General features: G+C 38.7%; 1 protein-coding gene across 44 annotated transcripts in view; it reads right to left on the minus strand.

The window, feature by feature from the left end:
* PTPRD (protein tyrosine phosphatase receptor type D) overlaps positions 1-25,098 on the minus strand; it is a 1,705,510-nt gene that overhangs the window by 284,627 nt on the left and 1,395,785 nt on the right. For 43 of the 44 annotated variants that reach the window (XR_012159111.1, XM_073345355.1, XM_073345353.1 and 40 more), the window contains 2 exons: positions 17,752-17,897; positions 10,710-10,851 (listed from right to left, as the gene is read on the minus strand). Coding sequence is in view for 42 of the 44 variants with exons in the window: in XM_073345355.1 (XP_073201456.1) it covers positions 10,710-10,851; positions 17,752-17,897 (288 nt within the window). In the remaining 2 variants the exon portion in view is untranslated. Of the gene's footprint in view, positions 1-8,715; positions 8,811-10,709; positions 10,852-17,751; positions 17,898-25,098 lie in introns of those variants that run through there. The other variant, XM_073345374.1, reaches the window with a different exon arrangement.

The raw sequence follows: 25,098 nt of genomic DNA on the forward strand, positions 1-25,098 counted from the left end.
CCATTGTCCTTAGTGGATGTGGAAAGATTAAGGACTCTTCAGCTTCATACATGGAACATTAAACTAACTGTAAGTTAAGGGATCTGAGAAGCCTAAACATCTGGCCGTCTTCCTTTAACTATCTATTTTTAATTACTGTTTAATAAAATTCAGTTAAGTACAATTGGTAATGGTTCCTTAAAAGAAGCCCAGGACAAGAATAGCAGAAGTACTGAGAGTCAGGATTCAGGTGCATTGGCAGCGCTTACACAGCACCTGCTTCTAATCAGTGCTATTAGTTTGAATTTATCTAAAAAGCTTATTGAAATGCTTCCACTTGAAAATCTTGTTTTGTCGTTGTTGAATGCAGTTACTAATACTGTACTTCGCAAGAAGCTTTTGAAATAAATATCTAGCAAAATGCTACTATTACTAGGCAACATTTTATACCCTAGCAGACCCCTTTGTAGTAGTTTTATAGTAAATCATTTTAATGGAATAATTTAAGTCACAGCTAAATTTTGCACAAGATGATTTATCTGTTTGTAATCGAAGATGAGGGAATTTCATTTGCTATTGAACTAGTGAGTGGAGGAGACTTTATTAATGCATCTTTGCAACAAAGATTAATGGAACGGTAGTAAGTCAGCTGCACCTACGTGATGTTAGTTTACAGCAGGCATGGCCATACCTGAAATAAGATCTATCATAATAAGATCTAATGTCATGCATAAACCATATCGCATTCATAAAAGGATTTTTTTGGTAGGCTGCTTTAATCCTGGCTATTTGATTCTCTTAACTTAACAGCAGAAATAAATCTTTTTTTTTTTTTGCTTTTATCTATTACTGTTCATCATTCTGTGTCAGAAATGCCAAATTCCCATTTCTAAAAATCTAAATATTTTACCATTAAAATCAGTTTGGCTTAATGAAATCTGCTGAGAGAGGTTATTTTAATACCAATGTAGTTAACTGGTATGTTTTAAAATTTTCTTATATTTACTGATATTCTTTCATTGTGCTCCACATGAAATCTTATAAAACTAGACAATTACAATAATAAAGCATATTTTATAAACGGTTATTAGTTAAATAAACAAAATGTATCTTCAATATTACTTGAAATAATTTTGGTTTTTTTAGCAAAATATTTTTTTTCCCAGATAGTGTTTCCATATCTTTCACTTGATGTAATTCTCAGGTTTTTTTCCCTTTCAAGATGCGTGCCTATAGCATTAAAAATGGATTTAATTTTGCTGTCACTTCAGCACTCTAGTGTCAAACATGTCCTACATTTCAACAAACCTTCCTGTCATCCTAATGGTGCACTTGATGAGACATTAGTGTTCTCAGAAACCACTAGACTGAAAAGCTGCAGGCTGATCTACTATATGAGGACCTTCTTCCAGAAACTTGGCTTTATTATCCCCTGCTATGCATTTTATACATAAATTTACCTTGGTAATAATTGAACTGAACGTTATCAAGCTTCTGACACTACTGCTTTCCTTTCATCCTAAATCAAGTACATACACTAATAAGAAGCCAGATCACGAGCTACTTGAAACCATATAGTAAAGAACCATATCCTCAAACTGGTAATGAAACATATCTTAAGGAAAATAATCTCTAGAATAAAGTTTCCAAATACACATTTGCAACATGATAGATAGATCTGTATGTACGTACAGTACGATAGCCCTTTTAATAACAGAAGACTGCTGACAGCTTTGCAATAAACAGTGAACTAACTTCAGAAGGACAGGTTGGCCTCCTGCACACATAACAAAAATAAAACCATCTCCCACCCAGCATCACCCCACTACTAACACCTTTAGTGAATGAGTTATGCTGGCAATTCCAGACTCATGCCCATAACACACCTGACACATATATTTTGTTTAAGCAACAAATATTATACATTATCACCGTCTATTTTAGATAGACAGAATAAATTAATCTACAGAGATTTCTAAAATGAAGTCATTATAATATTTTTCTCTCTCCTAAGTATCATGAGTGCACCTAGGACACTCCTGAAAGAGATAAAACTACAGTGAATAAATTTTATAAACCTGTTTAAATTAACTGAAGTGGCTTATCTTTACAAAATGTCACAATTTTATGGTCTGATATCTCATGACCTTCCAGAAATAGAAACTATTTTCCTATTTCATTAAAAAAGGGGGATTTTCCCAGCTCCCCTCCAATGGAATAAAGCAGCCACTTCTATTCCTGATGTTTTGCAAAATGTTGGTCTTGAAACAAGTTTCTGGGTGCAGGACAGAACATTATCCATTCTGCACTGCATGGCAAATGGAGATGGAGAGGAAATTCCAGATTCTAAAGGGAGGGAGGGCAGGGGAGAGGAAACATTTTTGTGTCAAGTTGCTTTAAAAAAATGACAGCTGTTAGACTACTCAGAGGTTTGGAATGTTGGAAGTAGTCCCAGAGCAGACCGATTAATGGAAGCATAGAGGTGAGGCAGTCAAAGATGGAAGCTAAATGCAATTTATCATATCATTCCACAATTTATAAACAGGAATACCATCTCCACATTGATGGTACTTCAGTTCCATTGACTTCCACAAAACTTTGACGAGATTTAAACATGAGCTTACAGGTAAGCATGTGCTTCATTGCTTTCCTGAACAGAGATGGACTTAAGCATGTGTTTAAATGCCAGGCTAAATCGAGGCCATAGGTAACTAAAGTAGGTGGGCATAAACAAAGGGGAAAGTAATAGGAAATGTATTATCCAGCTTAAATTTTAAATAGCTCATCAACACAGTGAAGCAGAATGCACACTTTGTAATGGCATTGAGCTCTTATTCAGACAGTGGTTTTACAACAGTGGATTATGGGATTTTGTATAATTTTAAACCCTGATACTACATCGATGGGACTCTGTAGGAGCACAAGGGGCTACACGCACACATAAGGATTAGTCACTTGAGTTTGTAGGGTCAAGCTTCTTGTCATAGCTGACAGCTTCCTGTATACTAAGTAATCTTTAATTATTACATTTATCAATTAAAAATAGATATTTGATGCACACAAGTTTACCACTAGATTAAATAATTGCACAATCAAAAACCTAAACTGTTATTTAATATAATGGAATACCTCACATCCACCTTGGCACTGAAAAAAAATCACCTTTTGTTTCTTTTCACTTATCTAATTTAATGGTGGAGGAAAATGACAAAGTAACAGCTAGGAGATGGAAAATGTTTACTTATCTATGAAACAGGTACAGTACAGACAGCAGTTGTCTATCAGTCTTACTCACACTGCCCAGCTCATTTGACTCAACATTGATCTCACAGGACCACCCATAGGGGGTAAAAAATTTGCAGTCTTCACCAGTTTATTATCTGTCTCTCTACTGAATCACCAAAAGTGTTGATTAGTAAAAGCTAGAATGGTGATGTGGGGTGGGGGTTGTGATATAATCCTCTAAGGACGACATCAAAATGCCCACCCATTGCTTCTCATAACTTCTGGTCATTACTGAACCAGGCCAGATTAAAACTGGTGACCTAGGTGACAGGTGATCTTACAACTGACCCTTTGGGCAGATTTGCAGGATTGGAGTACTAATGTTTCTCTCTCGCTTCATTGTTACTCATTCCAGTTTGTAATCTGAATGGTACCTGATCAAGCATGGATTCAATTTGGGACTCAATTCTAGGACAAGTGAGTGGATCCTCACAAACATCAACGACCTAAATAAATTGGTTAAAAAAAATAGAAGGAAAAGCACAATATGTTTTAACACGGATATATTTGCCCGGCTCATGATACATTAATTTCCTTCTGTAAAGAGCAGAGATAGACACTTATTGGTTACAGTGCTAAAAACAATTATTAGTTTCTCCCCTGGGACCACCCAGACTGTGATCAGCTTTTCAGGCTGAAATGAATGATTGAGCTCTTGTCTGAAAAGAATTAACAGATGTACATTCTTGGCCAAAACATTTTAATTAAAAAAAAGCCCTTCATGCTAAAGAGGACTATTATTTCTTTGTACAGTATTATTCCTCCTTCTTGTCTGAGGATGTTCAGTTCACCTGACTGCCAGGCATCTATTTCATGAACAGTCATCGACTACAAAAAGTTTCTTATTATAAAATAGAAATGGATGAGGAGGAACAGTTTAACCAGCTGACGCTTCAAGTCAACATTCATCTTTTATGACTGTCCACTTCAAATTGACTGTCCCTGTGAACATTAGATAGCAATACTTTATTATTATTTATAACACTACTGATACCATTTCAAAATATGAAGTAGACATCATGAACAGATATACATGAGTGAAACTGAACTGGTAATTTTACAGTCATGGAAGAAAATATCTGAAATGTGGTTCAATGAACAAGAAAATGAAATTCAGAGGAAAATGAACTAGAATGGAAAAATAAGAAAATCATTATAAAGACACAAACCATGACCAGTAGCTGTTTTCACTGACTAGTTAGATCAAAACAACAAGGAAAGGTACATCTTCATTTAGTAGACACATCCTAGCAGCGTAGCATATTAAGATAATTTTCTGGGACAGCAAGGAATTCAAAGAAGTTTCACAGAAATAGAACAACCACCATAGAAAATAAAGTTTAGGACCAAGATTTTCAAAAGCAGCTAGTGGTTTATTTTGCCTAAACTGATAGCTTAAATTTGGCATCCAAAATTTGAAGCACCCAAGCTCACTATTCACTTTTGAAATTCTTGATAAAAGGATTTTAGATACAAGTAATTTTGATGAACTTGAGATATTTCCTTCATTTTCAAGTAGTGTATGTACTCCTATTCTACCTGTTTTACATTCAGAAATAGTTTTCTAATGACTATCAATATGTATTTTATTAACTGTAACAAACCCTTTTAAAAATACACTGGCATACAGTTATTCCATGCAGAAGGAAAAACTGCATTATTTTATATGTCAAGTGTGATAACAGTTGACAAAAATTGTGAACAAATTAATCATTTATTGGTGGGGAAAACAGTTTCTTTGACAAATATTACATCTTGGGAATTGAGTGACTACTAAAAATATTACTTGAAAAATATGTATGAGATAATTGATAAAAATAGTTCAGTTATTCATGAATATTATTCAGCCCATTCTATTTATATTATGAATGACTGTAGGCGATAATGTAGATTTTAAAATTATTTTTACATATAAAATGATAATACATAATTGTGAAATCAATAGGGTGGCACACATGTATCTGAAAGTAAAATTTGAATCTATGTGCATTATATAGCTTATGATAGTATACCCTGATGTGTTCCTGATAATTTAAATTACATAAGCAGAATTTATTAAACTATTAACACTAGTTATAGAATGAGTTCTCCTGACAAAGCGTACTGTCATGCTAAAGTTCTACATTAGACATAACAAAATATTCCTTCACTATAAAAGAACTGAAAACTCAGCCATAGGAAATGGACTGTGTGTTTTTCAAATTTTTGTTCATTTCCTGATCTGGCTAACAGTTCCATTTCCCTTCCCTCTTATACAGAGTGATAATTCATTAAGTGTTTCAAATTATACTGCACAAAAAGCAAATGTTTCTGTTTGCCCTGCATGTATTTACACACATGACTAAAATATATCAAAAGAGTTTGTAATTTTGTATCCACTTAGACCTAGCACTTTTTTGTAAGCCATTTCAAGTAATCTGCACATCACTTGGTACCATAATTGCTGGTAAATTGTCTGTATATTGGCCACCTTTCCTTTTGGTCCCTCTTTCATAAAACCCTTTTGTACGATCGTCAAGCAGCTGTCCTTTGTTCTTTAATGTTCCTAGCACGGCTCCCCAGCAGAGAACACTTTATAACATAAAGTGCAAAGTACCATTTTCACAGCAGGGACCACAGTGTTCGTCTTCAAAAAGAGGCATTAATAAAATGGAACTGTAATGAACATGCTAATTCTGGTCGTAAGGTATTGTACGTAGTCGGTTGCATTCTCACTAAAAATCTGCGAAGTTTTTACTATGGCTCTTCAAACTTCTCTTAGTGAATGCTTTTGAGATAGATATATGCATGTGTCACATGCTCTATCTTTCTGACCCCATCCACACAACTTTCTACCATGCCTATGACCAGCTAGAGGCCCAATGGACTAAAAACACTGTACACACGACAGATGGTTAAAACCAGTGAATATTACCCAGGCACTTCCCCAGCTAGCTGGCTCTTTTGGCACATGGTAAATTTCTTGTGACCAGCTAGGTACGTCATGATCTTGCCAATGGATGGGCACCCATAGCAAGGCCAGTGTAACTGGTAAATCCAGTTCCCTGTTCTTAGTTAGCACTGTGCAGTCAGACATCCCACAGTGCATTGTCCCTCAGAATAAAGATGTCACTCTGTGTGTCTGACTTCCAGGGACTCTAATCCCCATGCGTAAGCTGCCCTTGATGGCTTTTCCCGGTTACATCACCCAGAGGAGCAAGCCAGTTTAAAATGGCCCCTGCCCACCTCAAAATCACGAGGTATTGAGAGAACATGGAAACAAATTGTCATTATTTGTGACCCATCTTCTGATATCAGGAAAATAATAGTGCTTTGAATGCATATCTCTCCCCCCACCCCCTTGCTATTTTTCAAACTCTGGAAATTGCTCTGAACCTCTTCCATTGTAATAAAAACAATGTCCTTTAATTACACTTGTCATATCAATGGCCAGGGAAACACTGTTAAATACATAACTCACTTTTTATTATATACCATGATTGCTTGACATCGCATCAATCACTTTATAAAAGCAGCTTTATAGCAGAGATATGAGAAAAGCATCTCAACACAAAGATTTTGCTCCTCTTGCTCCTTGCCGATTGACAGTGTGAGCAGAAATACTGGCACAGAGAATCCATTATTATGCATATTTGCTCAGATGGTAATCACAGAGCTTGTAGTGAGATGGGAATGTATCAGGATCCAGCCTCAATTTCCAAGTGTCTATGAAGCACTTTGCTTTTAATTCACAGATAGTACAGTGAACAGAGCATGCAGCCATGAGTGTAGGGATATACATCCGCTCTATGTTGTTTTGCTTTAGGCGGTTTCAGTCTCGTAAAGGTGCACTCAAACACCACTGTGACACAACAGTGGCAACAGATAAAGCAGCATTTGTTGACATGCTTACAGTCTTGGCATGGCTTCATCAGCAAAGGGTTGGCTGGGTTCATGAAAATCACCGCTGGCACATAAATGACACCAACATCTCTACCGTGTTAGTGGACTAGCATTTCAGTCTTCAGTGGAGAAGGACACAACCCTTTGCCTTGGCCTACTTTTCACGTAATGCTTCAGAGTGATGAGGGAAGCTGTTATCTTTTCTGTCTGCCACCTCTTCCATACTGTAAAGCACCAACTCCAGAAACTAGAGGCTGCAGCATTGCTCGTAGCACTTACTGACCGGATACCGTGGTTCTGAGCACAGTTGAAGAATCTAAACAGAAGAGGATAGGCACAGGCACAGGCAGCTCCTGCTGAGCCACTGTGTGATAGCTGTCCAGAACTTCCCATAGAAACATGATGAGGCAGACTACAGGATGGAGGCATACAGATGTGGTTGTGATGGCAAAAAAGTTACTGCATTGAGACAAACTGAACCAAGTTATTTGTAACCACTTAAGCTGACCATACCTTTAAATGATTAAAAAATTTGTGAGACTGGGCCCTTTCTTGCGTGGGAACATCCCTCTGCCTCATCAACCCTCATGGCAAAAGGGTGGCAAAGCTTGTTAATTCTGGGTCAAATCCTGACCTTCCACTGCAAGAGCTTGGATGGTTTCAGATGCAGCACAAATGTTGTGCTGGTTCTCGGGGAGCACAGGGAGGCAGCATTTGAGGAGCTTGCAAAAGAGATGTGTACCACCTTCACAATGCAGAGCGACATGGGGGCTCTCTGGTGGATTAAGCCTTGAGGGGGCCTGGATCCAATCTACTCAGATCTATCTATCATACTGACATGGCCCCCATCACCGTAGTATTTGAGTGCCTCGTAGTTATTCACATACTTATCCTTACAGCACCCCTGTGATGCACAGAAGTACTATTGTGGTCAAAGTACAGGTGGGGAAGTGAGGCATATAGAGAATAAGTGACTTGCCCAAGGCCACACAGGAAGCACAAAGCAGTAATTGAACCTACATTGCCTGAGTCACTGGATGCTAATGCCCGAAACACTGGATCTAATAAAAGAAATGATCAACCACAACATTGCCAAGTGGCTTCTAAACCTGCAACCTCATGCTACCTGCCACCTAAAGCTACCTCACGCTCTCCAGTTGGCAGATCCCAATTCTCTCTGGCATTATTACACCATTCCACACCTCATGGATCAATGTGTATATGGGCCTCCTTCCATCTCATGGCTTAGATCCATGGATCTTGCTTTAATCGAGCCCCAAACCAGAGGATCTCAGCTACTTCCCTTTATCCTTTTAACAAAAACTGTAAGCATTATGGCTGGAGACTATAAAGTTTCTCTTCGATTTTTAATCATTTTAATTTTTTCCTTGTTTTCTTACCAACTTTTATTTATCTCCATCATGTGCATGTACACTCTCATTTATTATTGTAGGGCTGTTCATAAGAGGTAGAATGCTGACATAAGTTATTTTTAAGGAGTATTGAACCATTTGAGTTGGAAAGAAAGACAAAGAAAAACCTGCATATACTTTACAACAAACAGCTTACATTGCAGATGGGGGTGGGGGAACAGGTAGATCATATTTTTAGAGCCAGCCAGTTTTGACATGGGTGCCGATCTTACACCCATTTAAGTATTCATTGTTGTCAATGAGAAGAGGATAAGTCCCGGTGTCTCTCTACTACAGAGTAAGGAAGAAACAGTTGATTCAGAACTGCATCTTTAAAAACACATGCACAGACATTTCAATGAAAAGACCCAGGAGGCCTGTAAATATATTTCAGTAGGTAACGTGTTCTACCCTTCATTAAATTCTGTACGCAGAGAATACACTTTACATCTGAATTTTCCCACTTTTTTTTCCACATTCTTAATTTTTAAATGATATTTATTGCTATTAGAGAGACAAGGTGGGGGAGGCAATATCTTTTATTGGACCAACTTTATGTTGGATAAAGAGACAAATTTTTGAGTTCACACAGAGCTTGTCTTCAGATCTTACTGCAAACAACAATTATTGCTATGTAATATGACTGTTTTGGGGGCTTTTTTAATTTATGAATTCATAAAAAACTGAAAAGAATATGATTTCTGTCATTTCAAACAATAGAAACAACTACTTTGTTCAGGGAGTTGAACAGGGAAGTTAAAATATGAACCAAATGATCAACCTTTCCATTTTTATTAACTGTGGCTGGAAAATAAATTAAAATGATGCCAAACACAGCCAAGTTAACACTAGAGATAACATTTGAATTTTTAGCAGGTTTATTCATGTATTTATTTTCATTATGTCAGGTACTTCTGAGGAAAATTTTTAAATATATATCATACATACACAGTGTTCTGATCCTTTTTCATCAGTGATGTAAACAACATAATTGCTTACACTGATTAAAAAACCACATACAAATAAGTTAGTCTTTCTTGCTACACAAAAATCCAGTTCTTTGAAAGCAGCACAAAGGGAAAAAAACAAAATAAAGAAAAGCAATCTCTATATCTCCCCAAATGTTTCTAAATGGTGGGGCAAAGAATAATAAAACACAGAGCTCCAAGGATTATCTTCTTTTAATGCTGTCTGATAGTTGAAATTCTCATCCCAGTAGACACAAACCCTAACCCTGACCCTAACCTTCACAAACTCCCTGCTGTACGTTTATGTGGCTGGTATGGTGCATTTTGTGCTAGTGTTTTGACGAAAGCACCTCCCTCCAAAATACAGAGTGGACAATGCACTGTAGGAGGGATTGGCAAGCAAGTGAGGAAGGGACACATTTCACATGTCAAAACAAAGTTCCTATCTGTCTCCAGAAGAATGAACAACAGATACAAAAGGCCATTCGATTACTAGCATTTACTCCAATGGGAATATCATTTGTAAGTGAGTCCATAGGTTTGGCACTAAATCTTATATTCCAACTCCAGGGTTGAAAAATTAGATGATCCTTTCATTGGCCTCAATAACAATGTTTGCTAAATAAATGAATAAAAAGATGTAGAAGATGATATGCATGTCTGAGGCTGAAGAACAGCATGTTTGCGCCCAGTACTTTGGAGAAAATGTTTAGCTGCAGCTCATCCTTATGTAAATACTGTTTCTGTAGTTTCACCAAGGTCAGTGGCAGCATGGGTAACTTTCTGTATAAACGCCAATCATGCAAATAAAAGCGCACAAGACAGCACTAACGTGCAAATCAGATGCATTCACAAAACATGTTATTGTTTGCTTGTTCTAGCCAGAGTCTTCCCATTTTTCCTCCTTATTTTACTTTCTTTGACCTTGCATTTTCTTCCCCACCCTGTTCCCTGTTCAGTAAGATGGAGCCATTAGAGAGTCAAACATCCAAAAGAAAACCAAATCCAAATTTCAAACAAGGAAGTTCCCATTTTCCAGCATTCACAATACGACAGTACCCTCCAAAAAGAAACCTTAAACACTCTTTCTTTCATTAGTTGTAGAAAAAAAACAAAACACTGCAATGATGTAATAGTTTTGACACTATCAAAGAAAATAAGTTATTGTCTGACAAGGACTTACCACGTAAAACAGTGAGTCTAGTGGACACACTTATTTCTCCAACACTATTGGAAGCAACACATTCATAAATAGCTTCATCTCGTGGAGTCCGCAGAGGCTGTATTCTGAGAACTGATCCAGATCCATCATCAAATTCTATTACCTATTGAAGGAAACAACAGCTGTCACAGGTGTTGTTACAAATGCCTACCTCTCAGCTAATTCTATGTGTGCACGATGAACTATCAATATTCATAACCTCAAAGCCAGTTTCATTTTTCATATATACACAGAGGCGAATTCAACAGTGACTTAGACTGTAGTGTACATTGGTTATACAAACAGATGTAAGTACGCTTAAGTGGCAATGCAGTGTAACATACATAGATCCACTGAATATCAATGTAAGTGTAATTTACATGGAAGGGATTAGTGACAAAAAGCAACTAACAGGAAGGTGTAAGAAAGCATATTCTTACTTTAGGCCCCTCATACTTTCTTATATCCCACTAACACTCTCCTGCTAGTTGCTTTTCCTGTTGCACTCCACTCCACATCTTCCCCCTTTCGCATGTAAGCTGAATTTATTTTGCACTCACATCAAATACAAATAGCTAAGAACTATACTACTTCTCCACTTAAAGCCAACATAAAATTCACTCTTTTGTTTACACCATGTTTGAATGTGGCCCAGACACTTCCAAAGGACATACCCCTGTTTTCTCCAGCTGTGAATTTGTTCCATGTATAATTAATATTAGCGGATAATATCATTTATATAGAGTGTGTCCAGCTTAGAGACAAAATGAAATGACTGTGTTGTTCTTGGTAGTGGTGTGTGGTTGTTATTTTTGAATAATTTACATAAGAAACTTTCATTCCCCCATCTGAATATACATCTGTAGTCTGGAGCTAATAGGACTGCTGCCTCTTCCCTCCACTGACTCGGGGAGATAAATCAATCATCTTGTCAGGATGTTGCTACTCTCTACAGCAGCCCACTCACCACAGGCACCACATGCACCTTCCCTAGCAACTAACTCAAAAAAACCTCACTTTCATTAACTATTTCTTTCTTCATTAACTATGTACAACAGTTTGGGACTATCATCAGCCTGGCTATTAGGCTGGGATGCCAGATTCATGGATTTCTTCAAAATAATCTGGTGTTTGGTCAGAAAAATAAAATTTAAATTTCTGCTTAAGCTCCCTACTATGCTCGAGCTAAGAGACTAACACCCTTATAGGTAGACATGAATTGCTCATAGGAAGTACAGTGCATTGTATTTGTCAAAGACTAAGTCACTAAGACCTCTTCTTCTGACTGCTGCATTCATTCAGTCAGGCATTGAAAGTAAATCATAGAATCATAGAATATCAGGGTTGGAAGGGACCTCAGGAGGTCATCTAGTCCAACCCCCTGCTCAAAGCAGGACCAATCCCCAACTAAATCATCCCAGCCACGGCTTTGTCAAGCCTGACCTTAAAAACCTCTAAGGAAGGAGATTCTACCACCTCCCTAGGTAACGCATCCCAGTGTTTCACCACCCTCCTAGTGAAAAAGTTTTTCCTAATATCCAACCTAAACCTCCCACACTGCAACTTGAGACCATTACTCCTTGTTCTGTCATCTGATACCACTGAGAACAGTCTAGATCCATCCTCTTTGAAACCCCCTTTCAGGTAGTTGAAAGCAGCTATCAAATCCCCCTTCATTCTTCTCTTCCGCAGACTAAACAATCCCAGTTCCCTCAGCCTCTCCTCATAACTCATGTGTTCCAGTCCCCTAATCATTTTTGTTGCCCTCCGCTGGACTCTTTCCAATTTTTCCACATCCTTCTTGTAGTGTGGGGCTCAAAACTGGACACAGTACTCCAGATGAGGTCTCACCAATGTCGAATAGAGGGGGACTATCACATCCCTCGATCTGCTTGCTATGCCCCTACATATACATCCCAAAATGCCATTGGCCTTCTTGGCAACAAGGGCACACTGTTGACTCATATCCAGCTTCTCGTCCACTGTAACCCCTAGGTCCTTTTCTGCAGAACTGCTGCCGAGCCATTCGGTCCCTAGTCTGTAGCAGTGCATGGGATTCTTCTGTCCTAAGAGCAGGACTCTGCACTTGTCCTTGTTGAACCTCATCAGATTTCTTTTGGCCCAATCCTCCAATTTGTCTAGGGCTCTCTGTATCCTATCCCTACCCTCCAGCGTATCTACCTCTCCTGCCAGTTTAGTGTCATCTGCAAACTTGCTGAGGGTGCAATCCACACCATCCTCCAGATCATTTATGAATATATTGAACAAAACCGGCCCCAGGACCGACCCTTGGGGCACTCCGCTTGATAATGGCTGCCAACTAGACATGGAGCTATTGATCACTACCCGTTGAGCCCGACAATCTAGCCAACTTTCTACCCACCTTATAGTCCATTCATCCAGCCCATACTTCTTTAACTTGCTGGCAAGAATACTGTGGGAGACGGTGTCAAAAGCTTTGCTAAAGTCAAGGAATAACACGTCCACTACTTTCCCTTCATCCACAGAACCAGTTATGTCATCATAGAAGGCAATTAGATTAGTCAGGCATGACTTGCCCTTGGTGAATCCATGCTGACTGTTCCTGATCACTTTCCTCTCCTCTAAGTGCTTCAGAATTGATTCCTTGAGGACCTGCTTCATGATTTTTGCAGGGACTGAGGTGAGGCTGACCGGCCTGTAATTCCCAGGATCCTCCTTCTTCCCTTTTTTAAAGATGGGCACTACATTAGCCTTTTTCCAGTCATCCGGGACCTCCCCCGATCGCCATGAGTTTTTCAAAGATAATGGCCAATGGCTCTGCAATCACATCCGCCAACTCCTTTAGCACTCTCGGATAAGTGCCAGGTCACTGTCTTGCAAATTTATAGTACCGCAGCAGATTCTTGTTTGGCCCAGGAGTTATGTCATGTCCCTTGTTGAGTGTCACGTGACTCTTAAAGAGGCAATAGACCCCTTCTGCCCCTTAAAAGATCCCTTGACAAAGCAGAACAACAGTTCTTTCTTGGGAGCATAGAAGAAAAAAGAGATTTCAACTTCCTGAGCTGTTGGGATCTCTGGAAATAAAACAAGCAGGTCAAACTTCTGTGGGGGAGTCTCACCCACCTCTTCATTGGTTGCTACATTTAAGCCATACACATTCCATACGTGTTTGGGCAGTATTGCTATCATGTGCAAATGACAGAATTTACAAGCTCTAGCCCATTTGTCCTTAGTTTCTGTACACTAATGGGTTTTTGCATATGTAAAGTCTAACATTTAAATGCAAAATGATAGCATTCAAAAATACATATGCAAAGTTGTACCTGCACAAATGCAATGTATGTTTTGAAAATCTGACTCTTAGAGTTCAAGTAGGGAATACCAGGATTTTCCTTTGCCTCATATTGGAATTAAAAGGATAAGAGATTAATAGCAAGACCCTCTATGAAAATTGAAGGGTCACCTTCTGTTGGTAAATGATAATAAAAAGTTTTTGTTTGCGGGCATGAGACAAATGCAGATTCTCCCATGGTCGGCCTTGTATAGAGCACTGGGCAGGATGTTGTTGAACCAGGCCCAGTCCCACAGACTGCAGCACTGATCACCAGCCTCCATGGTTTTGGACTCAGTTTGTATGGATGTTACCTCACTGTGCACATCCTAAGGCTGGTTTACTGGCTTTTCTGAGACTGGGAAGAGTCTGAGGAACAGCAAAATAATATGTGCTTTCTTGGGGAGAGGTCAATGGCACAGCCCCACATACTGACTTCCTTTTCTCTGTTCTTTAAAGAAAGCCACCATCTTGAACAAACCTAAAGGACACACAGACCTCCCTCCGGTGTGAATCAAAACAGGATAGCTGGTATATATGACGTGTGGGCTGCTATGGAGGGAGAGGAGGCTCCACAATCCTAAGAAACAGGTTGGTACAACCATTTGACTCAGAAGGAGAATGTCAGGACTGAGACGTGGGCAGTCTGACCTAATGGTCAGAGTAGGGGTAGTCAGGCCTCGTGGTCAGAGCCAAAATCAGTATCCAGAAACTAAGACAGAGGTAAGAGACAGAATCAGAGTCCAGGAACCAAGCCAGTGGTAAGAGCAGGAATCAAAACCAGTGATCAAATAGGAGTCAGGTCCAGTGCGGCAGCCAGTCAGGAAGCCCCTTAGTTGCTCAGACAACTTCCTATGCGTCCTTCTGGCCAATTGGAAGGGCTGGCCATCATCCCCAATTAGGATCTTTCAGGGCAGTGCCTCTGGGAGGAGTCAGAGTTCTGTGAGCCCCTCATATGCAGTAGTTCTGGGTCAACTCCCCAGGGAGAGCCAGGGTGTGAAAGCTGCCTGAGAATCTGTGGGCCCAGGTTTGAGACTGTGGGCCTTTACAGAGAAGCCAAATCATTGCAGAATGGGGAAGCTTCAGCAGATGAATGCTACTGATATTCCCTTTAGTTGCACATTACACTATGGATTAGATATACGCCACCAGCGGTTTTGCTCATTTGCTTTTTGGAAGGAAAAGATTTTTATCAGTAACTGTTGGTAAAAATTAATTTCACTGCACACACACCAACCAACAAAAACAATATTTTCATTGATAACCACAGCAATTTACAGATAAGCAAAGCAAGAAAAATGCTACTTGAGAACTTATCAGAATTTTATTTTAGGACATTTACTTCATAGTATTTTGACAAGTGATGTTAACAATCGTATTTTAACAGTTATAAAGCTTTAACTTTTTGAATCTCAATGTCTACTGTCATTAAAAAATTATTGTCTTGACCTCCCCCAATTTCCTACAGCTGTGAAAATTTAAATTTAAACTGATAAAATAATTTTAAAATGCTTAAAACCAATACTTTGTGCAATTGTGAAAATCAGGAAAAATATGCTTAAAATAAAAAAATCCATTAAAATGATAAAAACAAATATTAAATTCTGCCAAGCCTATTTATGGGCTAAAAATGTTACCTCCTGAACAGTATGGACAAAAGAACTGTGAGGTGAAACCCAGTTGTTCTGGCACTCTGATTCCAAACAAGATAGCTTCCAAACTGTGAAAGGGACCTCTAATGGCCAATAATTTTCAAGCCGAACTTTCTAATGCATGTTGTTTGAATGGATTTCATGCAGAAAAAACACCATGCAATGTTCATTCATAATATATATTTTCTGTATGAAAGGTCCGCCCTATGCCTTAAATTTCTGAAATGATAAACTGCTCCTATAAATTATTGGGCAATACCACATACTTGGAATTGTTCAAACAGGGAGCAAAAGCACTTTTATAATGAGAGAGATGCAGGTGAAGCCTCCTTCCTACTGAGTAATGAAATTCAGAAAGACACATAAACATTTATTTTAGTGAATAAGGGAAAAACAAGAATAGTTATTTGAGACCCCTGCAGTTACTGTTGAGGTGGAAAGTCCAAAATGTTCCCTGTTTCTCCATGTGCCATTTCTGAATCTAATTTCTGCTGTTGCTCTAATTTCCATCTGAAAATTCTACAGGATGAGTTAATGGCTTTTTTCTGGAGAGGGAAGAAAGCTCCTTAAAGTGTTGATGTGCTTTCTGTTTTAACTAACTAGCTTTTCAATGCTTTATAATGAAAATTACCTGTTAAATGTTTCATAATTCACTGAAACATGTCCTGTCCTATTTGAATATGCACTCTTGTTCCACATACCACTTAAGGACTTTTTAAAATACATTTTACATCATATATTTATAGTTCAGTTCAAATATTTTATGGAAGTAAAACATGCTTATCTTTTAGCCTATTCTCCCATAAAACAAATACAGAAATAAACATAAAATGGTATATGAAACAAATACAATATAATACTGCAAAATAAAACTAAATCAACACAAATACAATACTCAGACATATACATGATCTGTCTGACTGTTTGTTGCTCATCTTCAATGTAGATTTTGTGACCATTATGGGACAGATTGCATATCCTTTATTATAAAGTGCCTATTCTCCTCTCACTCCAATTACGTAAAAAAGAGATAGTCATATGCATTGAAAGCTGTAAACAATTACTTGCATTGAGTGGAGAGAACACATCTTAAAATCCTTTGACAACTATTTTTCTTATTTTTCTTACTGAATTAAATGCACTTGCAAAGAACCATAATAACTAGTGAAAGGTTGCTAGATCTTGTATGATACCAAAACATGAGCTGATTGCTTTTAAATACTCTTAAAATAAAACAAGTAGCCCACATAAAAAATAAAATGTAGCCTTTGCTCTATTGACATAGCAGGACTAATTTACAAAGCCATATGTGAGTTATCAACTCAAATACCATTAAAAGCTAGCACCCTGGGTGAGTGCTGTGAAAAATTATCCCACCGCATTTTGGTTTGTCTCTTCATAGTCAGAGGCACAGACTTAAATTTTCCTATAAACATTTTGGCATGCAAGTCTAGACCTTTCATTCAGACAGTGTGTGTCAGAACTGTGTGATAGATAATTTATAATAGCACTTTGCCTTGTGATTATTTTCTAAAAGCAAAATCCTATTTTTAATACTGAGAAGCTAGTAGAGATGCAGCTGAAGTTCTACATAATCAACTCCAGGTTTTTTGGTATAGGCATCTGGAACAATTCATAGGTCAATCCAACCTTATTCCTAACTTCTCCCACCACTTAAAGAGACAATAGTGTCCCCAGAATTACTCCCCAGAAACACCCCCACATTCCACTAGTAGACAGTCTTTATCATTTTATTCAATTTCTGGCCATGAAAGGTAGGAAAGCCGCCTCCCCTCAGACCATTCCCAATGCTAATCTTTAAAAAACCAAAAGGAAACTCTTAAGAGATAGCAAAACCATCTTCTCTTCAATGGTCCTGCGCACAACCAGTTTGCAGAGTAGGTTATTCCCAGGATTGCTTGCAAAGATTTATCCCCTGCAGTGCTGGCTATGTGCTTAGTCATTGGTAATAAAGCACATTTACCAGGATTAAAAACATAAACTAAATGTGATGTTAGAATGAATGTTTTTCAGAGGAACAGAACAATGGACCTAATACCTCAAATCTCTGATTGCTGACTTTCTTTCCCTTTTTATTCCAGACAATTTTAGGTCTTGGGTCTCCTGTAGCTTGGCAGATGAATGATGCGACTCCTCCAGAGACCCCTGTCTGATCAACGGGAGTTCTTGTAAACTTTGGCGGTGCTAAAACAAGAAAATAAGTAACAAAATAAATCTAAGCAGTAGACATAAAAAAGCATGTCAAGCTGTCAAAATGAAAATAAAAAAGGAGGAAATACTTTGTTTCTCTAGGAATTGTATTCACCTGAAAGAAAAGGCTTTTAAAAAAAACCTTAAAAGGTCAGGGGAGCACTTAGAGATTTGACTAGTAAAATGTGTATTAACACAGAAATCTAACACCATCAGAATAGGAAGACCATGCATTAATTTTTATCACCATTATAAATAAAAATCTAATTTGTCCTCTGTTGCAAAATGAGCTCATCAATCAAATGGAATAAAATCATGGTTCATGGCTTAATGTTACTATCAGGGGATGTCATGAAAGCAAGTTTTCCACCTCTGAGCCATTAAAATCAGTGACATTTAGGACAGAAACATTTGGAAAAGTTTGAGGAGATCGGTATAAATGCCTACAGATTAAAAATTTAGATCACAGAGGAGAAAGGACAATTGTAGGAAAGAAACTAATGCTTGCCCACAGTTCAAAAGACACCACATTTATAAATCTTGGCCTCTCTCCCAAATTGTGCCACAATTTGTTGAAGGAACAAGGGAAAGAAGATACTGTATCTGCAGAGACATGATGACAAGAAAGAAGAGAGAGTGGGAGAAAGGAGAAATGAAAAGATAAAAGGAAACATGAAAGGAAAGGAAAGGAAAGGAAAGGAAAGTAGGGATTTTCACAAATTATTTTCTTTCCTTCTGTCCAAGAAGAATAACATTCTTTGTGTTTATGTAGTATAACCTTGATGATGAGAATCCTGGTTAACCAAAACCCTTGGTTATACCAAGACCAGATATGACCCTGATGTGTGAAATCTGACCAGTGCATGCAGATGTATATGCTGCAGAATCCTTGAGTATAGCTGCTGCATTCTCTTGCATAGCGAGCCAGTCTTCCCCATATATCTCCCCCATATATCTATTATATTTGGGAGAGCTACCTTAAAGTTAGTGTTTCAAGATCAGTGATGTGCAGATATCCAGGGTTTCCGCTGTATCATTTTCCTTTATTTTGAACTGGTATATAAAGGAATTATATGGAGGTTACTGTGTTTATCTTGAAGTGGAGTGGAAATAGGTTTTGGAATGTGTGGCCTGGATTTAATCAACAATACGGATTTATCTCAAGTCCTGTGCACTTCTTCTGGCTCATCATTTTTTTTTTCACTTTTCCTTTCCCTCTTTTCTTTCATCATATCTCTCTTCTCTCGGTTATTCTCCTTTGTTCTCTTCCTTTTTCTTTTCTAGCCCTCCCCGGCATGGCTTCTCCTTTGTACTGTTTTTTTTTTTTTAATTTGCTACTTCTCACATATAACTTCTAACCTTATGCTCTGCTGAATTGGCCTTTCCAAAGGAAGTGTTTCTTGTCAAACAGTTATCAGCGAAAACCAGGAGACTATAAACAAGTATCAGTAACCATGGTGGGAAAAATGTTAAAATCAGTGAAAAATGATGAATTTTGTTCAAAATCTTCATTAATGATCTGGATGTTGGGATGGATTGCACTCTCAGCAAGTTTGCAGATGACACTAAACTGATGGGGGGGGGGGAGAGGTAGATATGCTGGAGACTAGGGATAGGATACAGAGTGACCTAGACAAATTGAAGGATTGAGCCAAAAGAAATCTGATGAGGTTCAACAAGGGCAAGTGCAGAGTCCTGCACTTAGGATGGAAGAATCCCATGCACTGCTACAGGCTGGGGACCGACTGGCTAAGCAGCAGTTCTGCAGAAAAGGACCTGGGGGTTACAGTGGATGAGAAGCTAGATATGAGTCAACAATGTGCCCTTGTTGTCAAGAAGGCTAGTGGCATATTGGGCTGTATTAGTAAGAGCATTGCCAGCAGATTGAGGGAAGTGATTATTCCCCTCTATTCGGCACTGGTGAGGCCACATCTGGAGTACTGCATCCAGTTTTGGGCTCCCCAACTACAGAAAGGATGTGGACAAATTGTAGAGAGTCCAATGGAGAGCAACACAAATTATTAGTGGGGTGGGGCACATGATTTGTGAGGAGAGGCTGAGGGAACTAGGGTTATTTAGTCTGCAACAGAGAAGAGTGAGGGGGGAATTTGATAGCAGCCTTCAACTACCTGAAGTGGGGTTCCAAAGAGGATGGAGCTAGGCTGTTATCAGTGGTGGCAGATGACAGAACAAGGAGCAATGGTATCAAGTTGCAGTGGGGAAGGTCTAGGTTGCATATTAGGAAAAACTATTTCACTAGGAGGGTTGTGAAGCACTGGAATGAGTTACCTAGGGAGGTGGTGGAATCTCCATCCTTAGGGGTTTTTAAGGCCTGACTTGACAAAGCCCTGGCTGGGATGATTTAGTTGGGGTTGGTCCTGCTTTGAGCAGGGGTTGGACTGGATGACCTCCTGAGGTCTCTTCCAACCCTAATTTTCTATGATTCTACGTGAAATGAATAAAAAGGGGGACACAATAGGAGGCTACTGTGACGTTGCACTCCATGTGTTTTATGGAAATATGCTAATGAGCGTGAATATAATGTAACTGGAATATGCTTCATGCAAAAGGTCTCTTGTAAGGTATCATTACAAAGCTTATAATCTACTAAATATGTTCATCCTATTTGTATGCATGTATTGGAGTTAGAAGACTAAGATATAAATTTGTATTACTGATGGAAAGATGTTAAGTGGAAGCCATTAAAGGTTTTTTGGAATCAATCACCTGTAAATGGCTCTGTTTAGTCACAAGAATGGAGGCTGGGGTCTCACAGGACATGTGACCATGTCACCTGATACTGGACTCCATCTTAAACCTGGGGCTTTTCCTTTTAGAAGGAGGGGCGGGGACCCAGAAAGACAAAAGATTCCTGCCTTGTAGCAAAGCTATAAAAGGGGGTGGAACAGAACAAAGGGGGATGAGAAATCCCCAAGTTACCACCGGAGCTGGAACTAACAAGGTCTGTACCAGGGGAAAGGATTGGGCCCAAACTAGGAGGGAGTCTAGTCTGTGAAAGAAGCTTATTGGAACATTTCTGAGGGTGAGATTTACCTGTATTCAGTTTCTTAAATGTATTAGGCTTAGACTTGCGTGCTTTGTTTTATTTTGCTTGGTAACTTACTTTGTTCAGTCTGTTATTTCTTGAAACCACTTAAATCCTACTTTTTATTATACTTTATTATACTTAATAAAATCACTTTTGTTTATTAGTAAACCCTGAGTAAGTGATTAATTCCTGGGGGAGCAAACAGCTGGGCATATCTCTCTATCAGTGTTATAGAGAGTGGACAATTTATGATTTTACTCTGTATAAGCTTTATAGAGAGTAAAATGGATTTATTTGGGGTTTGGATCCAACGGGAGCTGGGTGTCTGGGTGCTGAAGACAGGGGCACAGCTGTTTTCAGTTAAGTCTGCAGCTTTGGAGGCATGGTTCAGATCCTGGGTCTGTGTTGCAGCAGGCTTGCACGTCTGGCTCAACAAGACAGGGTTCTAAAGTCCCAAGCCATCAGAGAAAATGTGCTAAAACTACCTCTGAGCCCATCAGGCAACAGTCCCAAGGGGGTCTCTGTGACCGAACCCGTCACAGCTACCATTATAAATGAACTTACTGTACTGTCCTAAATAGCCATATTTAATATAAGAAAATCAAGAATATCCTGAGTATAACAAGATGAAACATGTATTTTTATGCTATTGTTAAAGTGTTACAAGCAAATTGTGAAAAACTGTTTGCCAACAATGAGACGAAAATAGTGCTGCAGGGAAATTCCCACATTTTTAATAGCTGTGACAGGCAAAATATGCATTGCTATCGTTTCAATTACAATTTAAGTTGACTTGATCACATAATGTTCCACAATTATTTTATGCTTCCATCAAGGTTTTGTTTCATGTCATTAAAAAAAAAGGAGTCTTAGGATTCACAACCAGAGTAGTTGTTTTAGTATATTGCAAGACCATGTTACAGTTAGAGTGTTACCTGTAGCGATGGAAAGTGGCAGCAGAGTTTAGTTGACGTAATTAGCCTATATAAGCAAGCAGCTTCTCAGAATGCTCTGGGAACCTTGACCTGTTCACTGAATAATTCTGTCTACTGAAGTTCTACATGCTTGAAAAACAAGTGCACTAGTGAGTCTAGAACTAACAAAGTAGAGAGCATGTCACTGTCCCTACAGGAATCCAACCACTATAGTGAAAAGTCTATCGCAAAACAAAACCTGGAGTCATGAATAGCCAAAGAAATAACAGGAAAGAAATGGGAAAATCCTGAGCCTGAGATACAAACCTTATGCCTGGATCTTAAGAGAGAGAACAATTAAGTCTGATAGAAAGCATCTGGCTTCAACAGATCCTGGTAGTTTTGGACCCTTTTCTATGTACGTATTAACCTTCCACTCTGATATGTAAAAAGATTGGGCCTGAAATGCTCATATTCCATTACACAAGCTGTGATTTTCTGTTATCAAGATAAAGTTGAAATATTACCGTGCTCCTTTTATTCTTTTTGACATTGTTAATTCAACGAAACACCCTGCAAAACACTTGAAAGAAAAATGCTGTGTGGGTGAGTCCTTTGATTTAGGCTACTTAGGAAATATTTTAACTCAAAACTGTATGAATCCCCACCTGCCTTACACCATATCTTCTACAGATTAGCCCACTGATTTACATCTCACAACAATGAAACAACAAAAAGTATGACTTACTTCCTTAGAGCCATTTAAGAGGTTTGTTTTTCAAGACACAAGCTGTACACTGTAAATCATACCAAGCATTAAGAATGGTGCCTTTTCACTCCCCACAGCCACTAACTTAGTTATCTTGGGGGCAGGATTATACAGAATATTTAAAAAAAAATCTTAAACTAAAAGTACGTTGAACCAATTCTCTAGATGAATAAAATATTCTATTTTAGGGTTTTATAGTGCTGCCCATCAACATACTACATAAGGCAGTACCATGTTTTATTGTTCTGCTGTAAAATGTAGTGGTGAAAAAGGAAGGAGAAATAAAGGGAAATTTCCCCTTATAAAAATGCAGAGCCAAATTCTCTCCTGGTGTAAATTAGTACAACTCCATTGAAGGTCATGGGGCTGGTTGCACCTATTTATACAAGAAAATAATTTGGCCACCCATTTTAAAAATTACTTGAAGTCTTTATTTCCAATACTGTGCAAACTGCACCACTGCTTAAGGAATATTCTGCCCTGAAACTGTAAAGCTAACACTTTCTTATACAGAGATATGAGTGCTGACTGTAGAGACAAAAATAAGGAGCAGGGGTGGGTCTTTGAGGGAAGAGGTGGAGCAGGGCCTCAAGGGAAGAGGCAGAACAGGAGTGGGGTCTTGGGGGGAAGAGGAGGAACAGGAGGGGTCCAGTTGTCAGCAATTAGAAAGTTGGCAACCCTAAGCCCAGGCTGCTGACAGTGAGCAAGCTAGATTCTATTCCCTCTTGTGTAACATCAGCAGAATTGTTTACTAAGTTCCATACAGCTACACCTGTGCAATTCTACTGAAGGCAACGAGTTTGCAGAAACATAACTGTGGGCTTAGTTTGGTCTTCAGAACTTACAGTGTTGATTCACAAGAAATGGGCTAAATTGTCAGCTTCAGGCTCTCCAACTGCAAAAGGAGAATAATACTTCCCTGTTTTATAGAAGTGTGAGGATAAATTCATTAATATCTGTGAGGCATTCAGCCAGCTGGCTGGACAGATACACAAATATCATGATGTCTACCCATCAACCCATCCATGAATGTACTCATCTAGTTATTTATAAAGTGCCTATCACCAAGGTAAAATTATTTTAGATCACCCCCAGACAGGAAAAAAAAAGTTGTGCTTGTTACCTTTACTTTTATGGAGGTTGTAAATTAAAGTTTGATACAAATGATCTCTGCATTAAATGTTGTCAATATCTTGACTTTGATTCCATCCTAAATTGCTCGGCTCTGATGGCAAATACAATTAGGACCCTACACACACAATTCTGCTTATTAACATGAGGACAATGTCAACTGCAAACTGACAATTATTTTTAACCTTCCTTATGTGATGCTCTCCTCGGGGAACCCAGAACCATAAGCCCCTGTGTTACCTCTCTTGCCTCAGCAAGAGAGAGCTTTGCAGTAGGTAAGGTTGTGAAATAGCTCCCTACCGCACCAGTCTGTTCGCTTCACCAGTGAACTCCTTGAGACTCCCAGTCTTAACCTTGGCTGGCAAGTAATAATCAGTGAACCACAGTTCTTGGGTTCCCCAGAGATGTCTCTCTGCAATGCCCAATGCCTCTCACTGGGCACTCACAGAAAGTATTATGCTTGCTGCCTCCAAAGACACAGTGCCCACCCCAGTCTGTTACTTTAGCCCAGGTTCCACATGTTACTTTACTGTTCGGCACTGAGATGGTTTTATAACAAAACAAGAAAAAGTTTATTAATAAAGAACACAGGTTTAAGTGATACCAGGCAAGAATAAGACACACAGAAAAGGGTTATAAACAAAACAAAAATAACATGCTTTTTAGTGCCTAAAACTTAATTCTAGCAAGCTATGTTTATGCCTAAAACAATTTCTCTCTCATGTCAAGCTACCACCATCCCCAATCTTCCAGGCAAAGGGATCCAACTTTCACAAAATCAGAAGGCACTGTCCCCTTTGCCCTCTAACCTCTAGATAACTCAGGGGTTCTGTCCTCTGATTTTTATAGTCCAGCAAACCTTTGAAATGTATTCTTTTGAAGTCTGTCCCCAGCTAAAATTCTCCCATGCTGTTTGCTTCTTCCTGTTCATTTCCCATCCCTCTGTTGACCCATATGTAAAAGTAACTTCCATAATCTTTGTCATCACCTTGCTCGATTTACATTGGAGCCACAGGCAAAGAGGCAAAACAACAGTCTCTTGTCTAGGACAAGATTTGTCTAAAATTGCTTATCAAGTCTGCCCCCAAAACATATTTTAGGAACATGTTTCCAGCACACATACATAACTCTTCACATACCATCCGTACGTACATCATGCAATGATGTTCATGACCAGCGTGCCATCTGTTTTTATGATCCCTTAGTCAATACACTTTTATAGTACAATAATATTGTATACAAATCAGTCAATTCAACTGCTTATTTTTTGGGGTTCATACTCCCTGTTCTCGCCACGGGGTGTTTGGACCCTGATTGTCACACCTTGGCAAC

Source organism: Lepidochelys kempii, chromosome 5 (genome assembly GCF_965140265.1).
Source record: "Lepidochelys kempii isolate rLepKem1 chromosome 5, rLepKem1.hap2, whole genome shotgun sequence".
Lineage (NCBI taxonomy): Eukaryota > Metazoa > Chordata > Testudines > Cheloniidae > Lepidochelys > Lepidochelys kempii.